Source organism: Leucopleurus acutus (assembly GCF_964270905.1).
Source record: "Leucopleurus acutus genome assembly, chromosome: 19".
In the NCBI taxonomy this organism is placed as follows: domain Eukaryota; kingdom Metazoa; phylum Chordata; class Mammalia; order Artiodactyla; family Delphinidae; genus Leucopleurus; species Leucopleurus acutus.
Window position 1 is genome coordinate 2244578 of NC_139161.1, and position 18606 is coordinate 2263183.

Genomic DNA, 18606 nt, shown 5'->3' on the forward strand with positions numbered 1-18606 from the left:
CTTGCATAATTCCATTGAAAGGAATGTGTAAGATACGCAGATCTATGGAGACAGAAGGTAGATCAGTGATTACACAGGGCTGGGGGCCAGCTGAGCGGGGGAAGGACGTGCCCAGCAGACACAAGGTTTCTTTTTGGGGGTGATGGAAACGACCTGCAATCAGATTATGGTGATGGCTGCACAACTCTGTTAATACAGTAAAAAAAAAAATTTTTAATTAAAAAAAATTAAACCTGAAATTTAAAAAACTGACCTGAAAAAGGGATCCTTTCTTAATGATCTGCCTCCGTATTTTTTCTCATAGTACTGTAAGAGGAAAATCCACAGCACACACTGCAGGTAAGGCTAAAAGGAAAACAGGTTACAGCTCGTGACTGAATCATTTTGGGTTTTTTTTTTTTCCCCCGTGTACCAACAGAACCAAAACCACATACATCAGGTTCCTTTCCATCACTGAAAAACTTCATCACAATTTTTTTTTGCATGTCATACAATGAGTTAAGAATAAATGTTAATGGATGGACATATATACACTACCAAATGTAAAATAGATAGCTAGTGGGAAGCAGCCGCATGGCACAGGGAGATCAGCTCAGTGCCTTGTGACCACCTAGAGGGGTGGGATAGGGAGGGAGGGAGGGAGACGCAAGAGGGAGGAGATATGGGGATATATGTGTACATATAGCTGATTCATTCTGTTATACAGCAGACACTAACTCGACATTGTAAAGCAATTATACTCCAATAAAGATGTTAAAAAAAAAAAGAATAAATGTTAATACAAACCAAGGTTGATTTTTAGTAAAATGACCCTTCACATACTTTTCTACCTCTGTAAAGTTCATCTGTTGTCAGCTTCATAAATTATAATTTTAAAAAAGCTTTGTTTTTGCTTCTATGGAAGGCAGAATTATCATTAAATAGAATTAACGACGTGAAAAACACAAGTACATTAAAGTGGATGTACTCAGTAAGTGAAATGCATATTAGCTAGCATTAACTAACACACTTGACTTCTCATGCACCTTCATTTTTATGCAATGGAATAAAAACTAAAAAGAGAGTTAAAACCATATGACCAAACCACTCATAAGGTAACATGCTAACACAGTTATTTCTTACCGATATAACAGCCACCAAAAGGCGATCCCATGGGTTGTAGGTGTCCTCTTTTTTTTGCATATTCTTCCAAGAAATCTAAGACAAAACATTTTGAAAATTTATATGTGGCTGTGATACTGTGATATAATGAAATGTGGTGTTTGACCACAGTTCCTGGCACAGAACTTCTAAAACCCTTGGAATTCTCATCGTATAAAACAAGCCCCTCTCAACCTCAGCTGAGTCTATGCTAATGAGGGGACTCTCAGAGGAGGATGGAGGCGGACTGACAGAGGACCAGCCAGACTAGAGGGCTGGAACTTCCGGCCCCAGGTGCCACCACCAGGGAGGGGAGAAAAGCGTGGAGACTGATTAGCTCATCCTGCCCGGGTCATGGGACCTCCACAAAGCCTCTAACATGCTGGGAGGACGACTCTCTCCGAACTGCACAGGGACAGGAGCTCTGCCCTTGGGACCTTTCTGGGCCCTGTCAGCCAGTTCTAGAGCAAAGTACTGACCCCCGGCAAGGGGTCCAAGTCAGACAGACGTGGGTGGCCTGGGGACCCACGACCCGTGACTGGAATCTGAAGCGGGGGGCTGCCTGCAGGACTGAGCCCTGAACCCGTGGGGTCTGCGCTAACTCTGGTCAGTGTCAGAACTGCTGAATGTCAGGGAAAACCCACACGTTTGGTGTCGGAAGCGCTGTGCGCAGAGGAACCAATTTTCTTTTAGCTGCGACGTGTAGAAACGTTCAGTTAAAACGAAAAACATGTATTTAACAGCAAACACGTCTTCTCTATAAATTAGCTACCTGTTAATATTTATAGCCATGTTTTGTAGTTAGATTAAAATCTTCCTCACCCCAAAATATGCCTATCAGAGCAGGTATAAATTATAAACTTAAGCCAAAAAAAGGGAAGGGAGAGAGGTAAGGAGGTGTGTCAGTAGAATTAATCAGCAATCGTCCTAAATTAATTCATCACTTAATTTTTTTCCTAACCACAGAAATTGTTTTCAATTAACCAGGCTTAATAAAATTAATTTGTTCCTCTATTTTTTTCTTGAAAAAAAATCGCTCAAACTTCATTTTTCCTCATCCCTGTATAGTACAATACACTTGAAAAACTCCCCCAAAACACTCCCCCAAAACTCCCCAGTCCAAAACATATGGACTGCAGTCAGATCATACTTCTAATTTATGTACATTGTTTTGGGCATGAAAGACCATGTAATGAACACAGTCCTTCTCCTTTGAGAATCTGCAGTTTAGAAACATGCTTGAAAAGATTCCACAGTAATTTTATATTTACTGCTACATTAATAATATTTAAAGCAAGTACTAGCAGTCAACATTTTTTTTTTTTACCACTTCAGTACAAGAGCTAAGACCCCAAAGATTAGGCAGTAATTATTTACCCTTTTTAAAAAATACTAGAACACCTAACAGACCTACCTTTATGAAACAAATCAGGCAACCTAGAAGCGGATAGATTGGAACGGCTATGCACAAAGCATAATGAAGAATAACTGCAACTGTATATCCCATAAAATAAGTTATTTCGGTGACTGCAATGCAAACCAATGCTGTCTAAAGAAAAAAATGAGAAAACAAGTGAAAAGACGTTTAGCAATTTCAAACAAACTTACTGGGTGCCTCAGCATTAACTATGTCTTTAATCTTCTAATAAAACCTGGAACCACAGCAGATACTTAGCCAGAAAGTGTCAGAGCGCTGATACCAGTTTTTTGTAGCTGGCATCCTTGTCATGCTAGCTGTTAAATGCAACAAAATATCATCCCTTCATGGAGTGGGTGGGGCTGAAGACGAACATACACACTAACAGACGCTGCTAGCTAGCTAAGCTCTGCACTTAGAAAAGACACAGTAACCCTTCCAGTATAACCATGAAAAGAGTTCATGACTTTCAAATAACGCGCTAGGAAAAGCTGAGACAAAATAATATAAAATGTGACTTACCGCAGAATAGATAAATGACCAAAATTCTTTGGTATTTACAATGTTTTTAAAAGTGAAAGAAGTAATATAGGTAAACAGAATAACTGATGGAACATAACCAATAAGGCAAAAAACCTGGAAGACAGAAATGTGTATTTTTATTTAAAAATATGAGTAGCTAACCGTATATATGATGTAAAATACCAGTCACATTAAATCGTTAGGGAATAATTACTCTTCAAGTTTCATTGCTCAGCAAATCGCTCCAAAAAAACGGAAACCTTAGTTCCTTGAGGAGTTTCTCCTAAATCAATAAAGCTCATGTTTTTACCTGCTAACACAATCTTGAATAAGCCATTTAAACTAAATACTATTTGTAGCTCTTTTTTTATGCCAGGTAAAATACTGTCTCTTACCATGTTATTATGAAAAGCAAGCATGGCTGGTTACGGCTTTATCATCTCCATCAACTATTAGCTTCCTTTTACTGTACAGCATTTAATGCACTTTGTAAATTTTTAAGAAAGACATTTATTAAGTTATAAGGTGGAAATTAATCTGTAAGGTCAGGATGGCCTCTGGCAAAGCTCCTAAGTGGACCTTCAGCAACCCCAACCTACCAAGCTCTGTTTTCGCTTTTTTCTAATATGATTCATAGGAAAGGATCTAGTGTCAGTCATTGACATACGAATATGAATATGAATACAAATCACACTCTTCCTTAGTATTTGAAGCCATACTTTAAATCATGGAATAAAAGAGCTTCTTCTCTGTGAAATTATTTTTGGGCACAGAGACAAAGAAGACATTTAAAGGAAGGACTGTTTAAGTATTCCTGATTACATACAAGTAGGCAGTCTACATGAAAGACCACCTCAGTTTCAAGGAATTATTTCATAATGGTAAAGTTATTGTTTTTAAAAATCACTCAGGGCAATATAAACTGCACTGATGATAGGTATCGTACACAAAAATTAAACAGATGTCGGTTCTGTTTTCTGGAACGTCACCATTACTCAATCAGACAATTATCACATTTATAAAGATCTAGCTTTTTAAAATAACATTTTATTTATAAATAGCATGAATACAACTGATGTTAACTTACCACAGAAAGGAACTTGACAGCATAAAAATATAATCCGTGATGAAATGAAAATAAACTGCCTAACATCAAAGTAAGAACCACAGTGAATAAGGGGACGTCAACAAGAGCCTGCCCAATCCAGTATGCAGAAGGCAGAAGACCCGAAAGTTTAAGTTGAGTGTAAGCTTTGATCTAAAAAAAGAAAAAGGCAAAAACTGATTGTCATTTTAAACATCTTGCAAACGAAAAACTCTAGCAAATGACTGTGGAACTTTTAATTTTACATCAACAAAAAAGGTCACATTCTGTCTACAGGTAATAAAAGCCCTCCTACAGCTAAATATAAATTCTATCTAGCCTGTAATCTGGCTCATTGTTTCTGAGGTGTAAACATTTCAACAGAATTTTTCAGCATCAGGATACAGCAGTGCTGCTAAGAAACACAAAACTAAAATAAAGTAAAAGGTGTCATGGGGGTTATAGCTGTGCAAACAGTAAGCGGCCAAAACATAACTGCTTTGGAAATTCTGTGGAAATAGAGAGAAAAACAGGTTTCTCACTTTTAAATACTGACCTTTCATGAAAACACTAATAAATGGCCAAGTACCTGCTGATTTACACAGGGCTTTCAGCTAAAGCACTGGTGATGCATTTGAAAGCCTTTTACACACTCCTGTGTATAAAAAATGTTAGCTGTTTCTTATCACCACAAGGGACTAGCATTTGCAAGTGTACAAACAGTAAACTTAAATGATCATTGTTTTCCTAACCCTCTCGTTATTTAATTTGAAAATTTAAGAATCCTTCATAAATCCAAACACCTAACAATCTTATTCAGTTGATTTTTGTCATCTATGAAACATCTGTTCATAATAATTAAATGTGTTATAAGAAAGAGCTAGCCATACAGGAGGTAAGAGAAGAGTGGGCTATAAATATTAGTTAAGACAAAGAAGAGAAATGATTTAAGAAATGGACAACTTTCGTGTTCAATGAATTAGAAGAGGGAAAATATAAATTTCAATATAGGTATAAAAACATAGACCACGTCCAACGCGATGATTTTGGATAATCCATGCTTTTGTCATTCACACATTGCTGGTAGGAATGCAAGATGGTTCATCCACCCTGAAAAGCAGCTCAACAATTTCTTATAAAACTAAACATGCAATCACCATACGACACAGCGAGTATACTCTCGGGCATTTATCCTGGAGAAATGAAAACTTACATTCACACAAAAAGCTAAAGCAAATGTCCATAGGATCTTAATTCATAATAGTTAAAACTGGAAACAATCCAGATCCACACCATGGAATACGACCCAGCACATGACGGGTCCTCAAATAATAAGTGAGAGTTACTACTATTACCGTAATAAATGTATTTATACTCCATTTACTTCTTGAAATAATGATTGCACAGAAGTCTTGCACTCACACAAGGTAGGCTAACTTTTTGTCTAAGATTTCTTATTAGTCAACTGCACCTGTAATTTTTTAACTGAGTCATTACCTTATGATTCTCTGCATTCTCCATGGCAAAGTAAGGTGGCATCGCGGTAACAATAACCCCAAGTAAAGCTGCTTGAAAATACAGCTCGATTTTAAAAACTATGTCTGTAATTCCCTGAAAGACAACCACAGAATAAGAAATAGAACTGGGAATCACTTTATATCATGTTACTACTTTCTAAAAGACTATCAAAACCTCCGAAGAAACATGTTAGGATACCTACCCTAGACAGCAGTTGACATGAAGCAACAGGTGGCAGAGTCAGCGGGCTATAGTACCAGTTTGACACATTAAGTAGCTATAGGATCCTGAGCAAATTACTGTCCTTCCATTTTCTTACGGAAGTACACAGAATAATATAGCATATTAATTAAGGTTCACCATTTAGTTAAAAATTATACTGTCCGTGAAGCACAGTTAACCTGTCTCCCAGTGGTTCTACGCAGGCAACGAACGTGGCTCTCTCAGAATGACCTTGATGCCTTCACCAGTACCTGGACTGGACTACAAGTCAGCTGGGATCTAGGAACCCCCCTTTTCTCCGCTGGGAAAAGTCATACCCGAGCTCAGCTTCCTACGGAGCCAGGAGCTGCTTATTCCCAGCAGGGGGGACCGTAACTCCGATAGGCCTTTGGATCCAGGTGCGGACAGCAAACGCTCCCAGACAACCTAGTAAACAGCTGGTGCCCCAAATGCAAACTACCCAGAACCACTCTCAATGCCACGGGATGATGCGGAAAGAGGCTGCATTCTGTCGGCCCTGGCCTCCCGAGTTTCTAGCAATAAAGCCAGTTCCTTAATTCATGCCATATGACGTTGTCAAATTTGTCCCAAACTCTGGTACCTTACAGTGGAAGACCCAGACAGAACCAACAAATGTGTAAGCTGAGTAGCACAAGAAGTGGAGATTAATGAGATGACAGTTGGACTCAATTACACAGAATCTCATCACTGAAGGGGAAAAAATGTGGAACGTGAACAAGATTGTATCTGTGAATAGGGAACTTTAAAAAGTCTCACTCTTTCCCTCTGGTTTTAAACAACGGTATGGTTGTATGTCAGTGTTTGATGGAAAATGTTAAGAAGCAAGATCTTTTGTAATAGTTACAAAATAGTTACACAAATGTGGTAACATGATAAAGACGTGCACAGGAATTAAACATTTGAACTGTGGAGGAAAGAAGACCGGGGAGGGATGCACTGGAGGTTTCACCTGTGTCTTTAACGTTTTAATAAATAAGAAAAAACAAGATACTAACATTTGAAATATGTGGGTACTATATACACAGTTGTTTACTTTCTGTAGGATTGAAATATTTCACAACAACAGCAACAAAAATCACAAGGGATGATCTACAACTTCGATGATGATTTCTATATCACCTATGCAATGCTGACACAATATTTATTTATCACAATAAATATTTATCACAAATATTTATTTCCTGCCCAGAAATCTCTCCAGATTCATACCTTCAAATGCCACCAGGATAACCAATCCCTCCACAGGCTCAAAGCTGAAATCAGTATCTCCATTCTACCAAAACGAAGCCAAAATCTCTCTTCTGCCTATATTCTCAAAATTGGTGACTGATACTACTACTATGTACCGCTTTACCCCCAAAATGTAAGAAATACGATGCCTCACAAAAGCAAGAGTGATAGAGTATGTCACGTCTTTTAACACAGAGTTGCAAAACTCTATGAACATAATAAAAACCACTGAATTGTACATTCATATGGGTGAATCAGATGGTGTTTGAAGTACATCTCAGTAAAGCTTTTGAAAAACAGTATGGCAACAGAAAGCAGAAAATGCTATTACCGAAAGATATCTGTCCATTTATTTTTCAACATATGAAAAACAATACTAGTATTCAGAGCAAAATGTTGACTGTTTCCCTGGAGACTTAAGTGGCTTTTCGTATCTATAATCCAACAGTCTGTCCTAGAGGAAAAATGACTGGGTGACTTCTCAAGGTTCAATACCCAGCATGTAGATTTCCGATGAACAATATTCATTTTTAATTGTCTAAATTTTTCTTCTCTAATATAAAAACTACTCATGCTTTACAAAAATATCAGTACCAAGACAGAATCTCCTTGACCATGAAGCGAACTCATACTACAGACTCCTAAACCCAGGATGTGAACCATCCCCAGCTCAAGTTTTAAGACTAGGAGATGTCACAAGATGAACTTCTACAGATTTCATCGGTTATTATCACTTGGCTCTTACTAGTTATTTTATGCACACACACACACACGCACACCTATTTTTAAGTTTGCTTACTTGAACGAATGGGGTATTCCAGATCTGGATGCTTTCGGCCACATTTGAATGATAAAGATAGTAGTTGCTAATGATATTCATCAATACAGGTAAAGAATAAACCATAGTACCGTTGAAAACAGCAGTAAAAACATAGTCCTACAATTCAAAAAAATAGAGTTATTATACAGTATACAGAAATATAAATGACTATATGATGGCTATGTACCAAGCTTTTCTCACCAGCTAAGTTAACTCTCACTAACCGTACTGAAAACGGGTTCAACAAATCATAGAAATAATACTCAATGATAGATAAAAATAACCTGGTTTGGAATCTAGATATTTTGATATTTTAAACAAAAAAATGACATAAAAATAATTAAATTCTTCAGAGCTTTATTTATTGGTCCTCCATCGGGGCATAAAATATATTCTAAGTAAACATAGCCAGCTATTTCCAAAAGTAAATTTTAATTTCCAACTAATAAGGTCAAATCAGCAAACAACTGATTTTGGAGGAAATAGCTTAATCCCACACACGACTCTTACCTTTTCTGACTGCATCACATTTAAAGCTGCGCTGTGCGGAGCGGCAGACACGTAGTCACTGTCATTAAACATTGTCACCATTATGTTCTGGGTGGTGAAAAACCTAAGAAGATCACTGATATCTGAGTCTGGTATTAGAAGATAAGCAAATAACAAAGAATCAGTTTAAATGAGAAACAGACACAGGCTTTTAGTAACATTTAGAGCTCTCTCTTTTTTTTTTTTTTTGCGGTACGCGGGCCTCTCACTGTTGTGGCCTCTCCCGTTGCGGACCACAGGCTCCGGACGCGCAGGCTCAGCGGCCATGGCTCACGGGCCCAGCCGTTCAGCGGCACATGGGATCTTCCCGGACCGGGGCACAAACCCGTGTCCCCTGCATCGGCAGGCGGGCTCTCAACCACTGCGCCACCAGGGAAGCCCAGAGCTCTCTTTTTGAAGAAGTATTTTCTCTCCATTAGCTAAGACACGATTAAGAACATTGGCTCTGGGACCAGTCAGCATGAATTCAAATCCAGGTCCAGACACGCAGACCTCAGAACAGAGCCTGACACACAGCTACTGCGCCAATTTCAGCTGCTGCCGCTGCTACTGATATTACTCGCATTCAGAGTGTACCTATAATATGTGAGATCTGGTCAAACAGTAAGAGTACAAATCTATCTGGCAATTTTATGTAACAAGGTAACATGCCACGCTCAGAGAGGTGGGAGCCAGGGTGTGGAGTTACGTGGCATCACTCCCTGGAGGCTTGCTGCATGATTTGAACAGACAAACAGTATAAATGTCAACTGCGTTACTACTTTAAAATAGTAAAACCCATAACCAGGTCTCCATCTATATTCTCTAAATAGCCTGGAGCTAAGGGGGAGCGTCTGAATCCTGTCCGAGGTCTAAATCTATACCAACATGCCTGATGAGTGGAAACACTTCTCTGTCCATCACAAAAGCCAGGATTCAAGGACGGACAAGTGTGGCTTCGAGAGAAATCAAAACCAAACAAAGGAAAACACTAGCAGTAACTGAGCAGCACGGCCGGTGGCTCAGACTCAGCAACAAACCTGAGTGTCAGAAAGAAGGGTGCTTCTAGTGATAGGACATCTACTCCCAACCTAGTGCCTTAACTGATCTCTCATTTCCAGATGCCAGAGAGGCTCTGTCCTCTCGAGAAGAGGGCTCTGTTATAACTGAAGGAACTGTATCACCTGTAATAACAGAAAGCTTTGCCAGGAGGATAAGAGACCACCCAATACATACACACAGAGACCACTGAACACTAAAGGAAATGTGCCTTTAGGACCAACAACAAGGTCTAGGAAAATGTGAGATAGACAGATAGAAAGACAGACGGATGTAAGCAACTCTAGAAATACCTAAAATTAACAGATGGGACAAAACTTTGAAAATACTATAATTGCTGCAGATCAGTAAGAGTGAACACCAAGCAGAAATACTTGAGATAATGTACAATTCCCAAACACACAAAAAAAGTCACAATATCAGAGTGTAAGGCTCCATGTAGTACTATCTTTCAGCAATGTGAAATGTACATTAAAACCAAAATAAGAATTCTAATGGGAGCAATAAATTGAGAAACATAACGTTTTCTATTCAAGAGTGTTTTCTATCACTAAATACCTTCTTCCTCCAAAAGAATAAAAACAGAGAGCTAGAATTGAAGAGCCATGATTGTAACGGCCATCTGTAACTGTCCCTAACTATCACTATTATTTTAACACCGGGCAAAGCTTTTCAGTTAATAGTGAATCAAAAAGAAAAGATACTACAATACAGGTGAAGTGTTGGGAAATGTTAAACTCCAAAGAATTTGTGCGTGTAGAAAGGGTGTACGAAATGCAACTTTCCAACATAGTTCAGCAAGATAAGCAAAGGAAGCTGCGTCTGCTTTACTGTGAACTACAGAGCAGCTCACTTTCCTCTTCAAGAACCTCAGGACTATAAACTATCCACACAGATGGGAGATGGTGTAGAAACGTCTAATTCACGTCAAATTCTGAATTAGGTTTTAATATTTTGAAAATGGAAGTCCTATATCAGGCTTTTAAAAATTTATCCTGAGGTTTGCGCAAAGCCGTATGTTTTAAAATTTCTTTCATATTTGATTTAATTATGTAATAAAAAGAATCAATAGCAAGTCCAAAAATATCCATTACAGATTTAATGTATTTGATCATAGAGATTTCTAAGACAATTGTCCTTAGTTCTAGTTTTTCAGATAGTCCTTAAAAATTGTTTAAACACTTCTATTTAGATATATAACTGCATAAATATTACATGCTGTAACTCTTTCTAAAGAGGGTTTTTCAACTTCTGAAGTTTATTTTGCGCATCATAAACTTTGAGATGAAACATGCTGCTCTGAGGATAATTTCGCTACTCTTAAAAATGGAAATTTTATGATTATATACAGTATAAATCAGAATATTTTAAAAACTGTCATCTACACTTAAACCAAAATTTCATTTCTGTAATATATTACTCAGCATCAGTGAGGAGTTTTACTTAATTTAGGTTCATGCACACAGACCACGCCTTTAACATATATATATTTCTAAAATCCAAATCTCTGGCCTGTATCTACCTCTCACCCCAGGCCCCACCAACACACATTCACAAACCTGCACATACTCTCACCGGTAGAATTTTGAAGAAGCAGGCTTGTTCTGTATTTATGAGGCTTATCTCCAGGCTTTAGGAAGTATAAGTCTGGAACAAGTTTGATAGGAACAACAGCATTTTTAAAAGAGTGATGCACCAGAAACATAAAAATCTGAACTGCGAAAAAAATTAAAAGCAGAAGCAACCTGAAAGGAAAAAAAATACACAGTTCAAGGCACATTAATATATAAATCTACAAAACAATCTTCCTTCACATGACAGTTAAAAGGTACTCATTTAAAAAAGAAAAAAGAAAAAGAAAGAAAAGAAAAGGAAAAAAAAAAAAACTTGAAAAATTCCCACTTGGGAGTAGAAATTCGACTCTCCAAAATGGTCTCATGACAATGTTGGAAAGAAAGCCAATATTCAATAATAAAATTAAAAGTTATAAAAGTATATTTTAGATCAGAGCCACCCTGAAATTTTTATAGGTCATGTAAACCTGTAGTTATAACTTTAAAAAAAATACACATTATGTCACATTTATATCTCTATTCTCCTGAAGGAACTATTTCCTGCCCTAGCTCTATCCTATGTACTCTCCAAATATTTTAGAAAATATATGATACCAAAATATTTTAGATACAGTGAAGAAAATAAAAATACAGTGAAAACTTCAGATGACTGGTATCTTTGAAATGTCATCCTAACCACATCAATTTCCATTTCTCCTCTACAGTGAGTTATAAGGACCATAATGTGCAGCTGGCCCAGCACATAATTCTACTATAACCACTCAAAATGCCCTTCCACCTGAGAGACAGGTAATTTTTTTTTTTTTTTTTTTTTTTGCGGTACGCGGGCCTCTCACTGTTGTGGCCTCTCCCGTTGCGGAGCACAGGCTCCGGACACGCAGGCTCAGCGGCCATGGCTCACGGGCCCAGCCGCTCCGCGGCACGTGGGATCTTCCCGGACCGGGGCATGAACCCACGTCCCCTGCATCGGCAGGCGGACTCTCAACCACTGCGCCACCAGGGAAGACCCGAGACAGGTAACTTTTCATCTCAGCCTGCAAAAAATCTCTACAGTGTGTGTGACAGGTGTCACAACAGTGGGTAGAGAGAGCTTAGGTTATCACACATCAGCATTTTATAATTTTCAGAAACCCTACAATTTTAAGTCATTCTTAAATTGTTGTAAGTAGACCTATATCAGCACTGCCAGAAGCACACTGCGTTGAACTCTAGTTCCATAATAAGTTAGTGGGTGTTTTAGGTTAAAAACAAAATTCATGATTAAAAAATATTTGGAAACTCCAAGTTAAACAAAGTTGAAATAATTTCTTTAGCATAGAACGGCTCATGTGTTTTTATATGCTAATGGACAAATCTTTAAGAGAGGAAATGTAAGTTATAATATTTTCTACATGCATGGTCAATACAGATTTGACCATGGAACACTTCTTGTAGCAGGCTGAATGTCTGTCACCCTCCTCCCAAATTTATACACAGAAGCCCTACGCCCCAAAGCGATGGCATCTGAAGATGAGTCCTCCGGCAGGTCATCGGGGTCAGATGGGGTCACGAGGGCATGGCCTCATGACGGGATTGGTGCCCTGAGAAGAAGAGGCACCAGAGAGCTTGCTCTCTGGTGGCTCTTTCTCTGTGTGCACACACAGCGAGGGGGCGGGGGGGGTGCCCAGCTGCAAGCCAGGAGAAGTCCTCAACAGGACCCGACCATGTGGACCCTGACCTCACTCCCAGTCTCGGGAACTGTGGGAAAATAAACTTCTGCTGTTCAAGCCAGAAGATAAACTTCTGCTGTTGTTATGGCAGCCGGAGCCGAGATTCTTTTATTACTTTTCAGGGAGTATTTTATGAGAGTAGTATTCAATTAAATAAACGGACACATGCTGATTTAAACAAAGGTTTTTCTCTCACTAATGCTGACACAGGAATAAATCAGATACGTGATTGACATTTCTTTGATATTGAATAAGTCTGGGCAAAAAGCAAATGAATTCAGCATATTTCAAACATATAACAAAACTCTTATTCTTTATATATATATATATATATATTTTTTTTTTTTGGAACGCGGGCCTCTCACTGTTGTGGCCTCCCCTGCTGCGGAGCACAGGCTCCAGACGCGCAGGCCCAGCGGCCAGGGCTCACGGGCCCAGCTGCTCCGCGGCATGTGGGATCTTCCCGGACCGGGGCATGAACCCGTGTCCCCTGCATCGGCAGGTGGACTCTCAACCACTGCACCACCAGGGAAGCCCCTCTTATTCTTGATTATTAAGTTTTATTTCTACCGCCATTCTGGATCTAACAAGATAGCGTGGTGTATAAAAGTACTTAACGTTACTTCTAAATAATTCAGCGTCTAGTAGCCCATGGGAACCTAACTGACAGAGACACGGCTAAGTGGAAAAGACGTCATTTTGATCCCAGTTCTACCCGCTGTAAGCCCTTCTTTATATTTCTGTTTCTTCACCTTGATAAATAAGGATAAAACTTATTCTTCCTGCTGTTTACCAAAAAATGGTCATAAATATTAGTAACAGAGGCAAAACAATTGTGAAAAATGTAAATGCAAAATAAAATTTAAATGCAATGACAGTAATTCAAAAATTACACAATTAGAGAGAGAAAATTATTTGTCACTCCCTCATTTTATAGATGAGACCAAAAAACTGCTAGTTTTAAAAAAGAGTTAAGGCTCTAATGATATCCAATGAAATCACCAGAGGTATAATTTTTTTCTCTGACATTGTGAAATTGCCATTTTAATCTCTCAAAACTACACAGATTATTTACATATGTCTACAGTTTAAAGATGGTAAATCTAGTTTGTATCCTTAAGAAAACAACTCATCAGACGGAAGAGCAGTTATACTTACACTGATCTCACTGATTTGCTCTCACGTTTCAAGGTAAGGAAGTGAAACTTTGCAATTTTAAACACCTGCTGTTTCCAAACACTCATGGTGCTCACCAGAGAAGCCTTGGTTTCAGAAAGAATAAGCAAGCTCTGCTCCATTTCATCAAAGGGTTTTGAATGCACTTCTTCCTCTGGTGGCCGCTGAGTAAATACACTATAATCTATTTGCCAAAACAAAACGATAGAAACTTATGTTATCTTCCTTAAAAAGATGAAAACCTTTCTGAAGCATGTAAATTTCAAAGCAGCACACACCTGGCAGTGATACAGGACAAAGGGGACAGTCATATACTTTGGCAATGTTATCGAAACTGAACATGTGCACAGTTTATGACCCAGGACATTCTCTCTCAGGTATAAATCCAACAGAATTATGTACAGAGGCTCACTGAAACACATGCACAAGAATATCCTTAGCTAGTACCCTGTGCAATAGCCACATGCTGGAAAGAACCACATGCTCTATCAACAGGTGAAAGAATAAGTCATGAAATATTCCTGTAATAGAATAGTGTAAAACAATGAACGTGAACAAACTATTGTATAACCATAGTAGTTTGATCTTACAAACATTACATTAAGTCAAAGAAACCAGAATAAATATAAGCAAAAGAGACATGCTATATGATTGATTCCATTAGACCAAAACCTGACAAAACTACTGGATGGGGATAGAAATCAAGATACGTTATTTTCACAACAGTGATTTGACTTAAAAGAGATGAAAAATAATAAAAAGAGACGAAAACTGGTTTCGGTATGAAGAAGGACTTAGGCTAAGTTTAAGAAATGAGTAAACATTAAAAATTTTAAGAGTGGAGCAGAATAATGTATAAAATAATATTTAGGTACAACCTGGCTGTCTTGGCATCTTACCAACTCAACAGTCTGAACGGATGACTCAGTAGATGGACAAGTCCAGTCCCTGTCTTCCCCTGACACAGCGACTAATCAAACTAAAAGCAGGTCCTGAAATACTGCATATCACAATCATAGTACTCAGTGAGCTCCAACTGGCCTTCTACAGAATTTGATATATACTAATCTTTAAAAAATAAAACAATTAAAATCGACCAAACTGAAAGCAAGCTGATGTTAGAGGTAAATTTATTTTGCATAATGGGCTTAAAGGTACTATAGAGAAAAGTGAATAATACCTGAACAGAGCTCACCCTTCTCATTTTCATTCCCACTTCCCAGATGTTTCTAGAAACTACTTCGTATGCCTCAAAGTAGTGAGCAACACACACACAAGCACCTTCTCCATCTAGCTCTCTCCGCCATCCTCAGTATTACGGACATACGCACTGTTAACGCATTCTACATCCTGACCTCTAGCTCCCTTCATTCCTTCCATTCCCATACCTTTATCTCTACTCAGTTTCATCAAACTGACGGATGCCCAAATTTAAGATCTTGCTATCGCTCCAACTGATCCAACATTTTCACGTGAACTTTCCTTCTCTAGCTGCAATCCACCCCTACGTCCTCATCGTAAGCTCACCTTTCTTCCTCCACGTTTGAGAGAAACATTCTTTTTCCTTCACTCTCAGGACCCAGCACCACACCAGTCTCGCTACCCTTCAACCCATTCTCAGCTTAAACCTCATGGATCTCGACGGCACCACTGAAATCACTCGCGTCAAGGTCACGACCGGCTCCCACCCTTCCACATTCCCCGTCTTCTAAGCTACCAAACCCCCTTTTTGTGCCGCCATCTTCCTCTTCACAGCAGTCAGCAGAGAACTGCCCACTCGCTCTTGCCTCAAACACCATGCTGCCCCAGCTCCTGCATCTTCTTTCGTGAAGACAGAAAGGGCGCTACTGGTGCCTTCCTGGTCAGCCCTCCCTGGCCCTTCACTGCTCACCCTCGGGGCTTCCGTCCACTGCGTCCGCGCTCGCCACCGAAGCACCTCATCCAGTCCCACAGGGCCATCGGTACACAGGCGGATCCAGCGTTTGTATCTTGAGCCCAACGCCCTCCTTTAGCTCCAAGTGTGTGAATCAAACAGCCCACAGGCATCATCTCCACTGGGATGTCTACTAAACCTCTCAACAGTATAACCAAAATTCACACCTGGAGTCCTTCATTCCACAAACCTGCTGCTCCCCGTTTCTCAGGAAAGGGCAATTCCATTTCCAGTTCTCAAGCCAAAAACTTAGACACTGTTCTTGACCTCCCGTTCCTCAACCCCTAGCGCTAAGCCATCAGCTGCAAGTCACCAGCAGCGCCTCTGGGAGAAGCCCGCGCTGTGCATGTTTCCCTATTGTCACAACCATCCTAGTTCAAACTAAGACGAACTGAAATAGCTTCCTAGCTGCTCTTCTGCTTCCACACTTCCCTTAAATCCACTCATCATTCAACAACCGGAACGCAGTTTTTAAAAATGCAAATCAGATCACGCTACCCCTTTGCTTTCAAACTGTCTGGTAGCTTCATATCACACTAAGAAAACAAACAAAATGTTTTTCCAGACTAAACATGTTCAAAGACTAAATATGATGTGGCCCCTGGCCTCCAGCTCTGAGCCCACTACATGCCACCCTCTCCTTGGCTCTCCACGGCGGCCTTTCTTCGTCATCAGAAACATCCAACCCATCCCTCAACCAACACCTGTGCAGTAGCGAGTCCCTTTACCTGGAAGGCTCTGCGATGAAATCTCACTTTTCTTGCCGTTCAGGCCTCACTTTAAATATCACCCCAACCCAGTCCCCCCTGAGATGCCATCTAAGCTATCTGCCTCCTGAGACCGCCCCACTAATCCCTTCATGACTCCTATCACTCTCTGTAAATATCTATTTACCTGTTTATTTCTACCCTTTCTTCCCCAAAATACAAATTCCACATGCTTCTACAATTATTTGTCTTGATCACTATCTGTCTGGCTCATTGCCTAAAATGTGCCGTTAGCTTTGTTTTTACCTGCTTGGTCAATTTCCGCTTCAACTTCTAGTTTTAAGAATACATCTTCCAAAGTCGTCATGGAAACACCATAAGAAATAACACCCAAATCTGAATGAGTGTCTAGAGCAGCAAATAAACCTAAAGGAGAAAAATGAAAGAGCGTTGTGTCATTAAGCACACTACCATGAATTCTTCGAAAATGTCGTTTTAAAATAGCACATGACTAAATTTACTGGGCCGGCACAGTGTTCTCAAACTGTTTGGTCTCAGGACCCCGTCAACATTCTTAGAAATTGCTAAGGACCCCAAGGAATGTTTGTTTAGGGAGATATATATCTATTAGACATGCATCATAATATAAATTAAAACTAAGAAATATTTTATAGACAGAGTGATGGGCAGAGTACATTACGTTGACACATGTACTTCAATTCAGTTAATTAATGATTCCTTATTCTCAAAAGGAAACCATAGAAAACCGCATAGAAAATTTCTATCTAATTACAGGAATGCTATGGGAATTCTGCATAACGTATCTTCAAGAGTAAGAAATATCCTTTTGTTTATTAAGTCATCTGTCAACAGATAAAGGACACTGAGTTTGAGTTCCTCATCAAAAAGCAGAAAACTAAATGTCACAAATAAAATAATTCAAGGGTTTACCGTATAATAATGTAATTCATTATGAAATCATGAAACTGGAAAAGAGCTTAGGACTTATACAAACAACTGTGTGTGTGTGTGTGTGTGTGTGTGTATACACATTTGTGTGTGTACGTATGTATATATTTGTGTATATGTATATTTACATTCTTATTCCCAGAACAAAAAAAGGGAACAATTTCTTTCTTTCCTGACAATAAAACAATTATTTACGTAAGTTAACACACTAGTTGGAGTTTCTTGCATGCCGTTTATAAAAAAAAGAAATGTTAGCTTACAGCATTTCTGATTTTCAAAAGCAAAATAAAGCAGAAATGGAATATTAACTCTGGCGACCTGCGAGCACGTAAATATTATATAGAAAAATAAACCAAGTAAATTAAGAAAACTCATCCCCAATGCAAGAACCTGGTTCAGCAGTCAAGAAACTGAAAGTAAGGAATACCCGAAAATTTGTCCATGTCCTTGAAAGGCAAGCTATACACAAGCTGCTGGTCACTCTGTTGTAATAAAGTAGCTGCAGGTATATGTTGTTTAACCAGAGAAGAGAGAGATTCCGTGGCACAGCATCTGTCAATATACATGCTAGAGAAAACCAAAAACGATAATTTTTTATGATTACTCAGTCAACAGCCAGAAGTAAATTCTGAATGCTTTAAGTTAAAGTTAGTGCCATACAAAAATGGCCGAAGCACATCATGGCAAAGCTTAAACACAGTAACAATAGCTCAAGAATATAATAAGGAACAAGGCAGTAAAGAATGAATGATACCTCAGGCGGTAGCCAATCCCCCATTTACTTTTGAGAAAAATTGAAGAACCAACACATTTTAACATTCCTTGTGATATGACAGCTTTCCGATCTGCAAAAAGAGATTTGCGTTTCAATTTCAGAGTTAGTAACAGCATTAATAATTGGCATTTATATTTTCTGGATTAACCTATGAGACACCAGTGTATGAGCTCATTAAATTATCACAACAGCCTTATGAGGA

General features: G+C 39.0%; 1 protein-coding gene across 2 annotated transcripts in view; it reads right to left on the reverse strand.

Moving 5' to 3' along the window:
• ABCA5 (ATP binding cassette subfamily A member 5) overlaps positions 1-18606 on the reverse strand; it is a 62329-nt gene that overhangs the window by 13148 nt on the left and 30575 nt on the right. For both annotated transcript variants that reach the window (XM_082860864.1, XM_082860863.1), the window contains 13 exons: positions 18384-18474; positions 18057-18196; positions 16967-17086; positions 14003-14204; positions 11137-11306; positions 8485-8612; positions 7954-8091; positions 5661-5774; positions 4167-4337; positions 3080-3193; positions 2555-2689; positions 1123-1197; positions 254-345 (listed from right to left, as the gene is read on the reverse strand). In XM_082860864.1, coding sequence (XP_082716990.1) covers positions 254-345; positions 1123-1197; positions 2555-2689; positions 3080-3193; positions 4167-4337; positions 5661-5774; positions 7954-8091; positions 8485-8612; positions 11137-11306; positions 14003-14204; positions 16967-17086; positions 18057-18196; positions 18384-18474 — 1690 coding nt within the window. The remainder of the gene's footprint in view (positions 1-253; positions 346-1122; positions 1198-2554; positions 2690-3079; positions 3194-4166; positions 4338-5660; positions 5775-7953; positions 8092-8484; positions 8613-11136; positions 11307-14002; positions 14205-16966; positions 17087-18056; positions 18197-18383; positions 18475-18606) is intronic.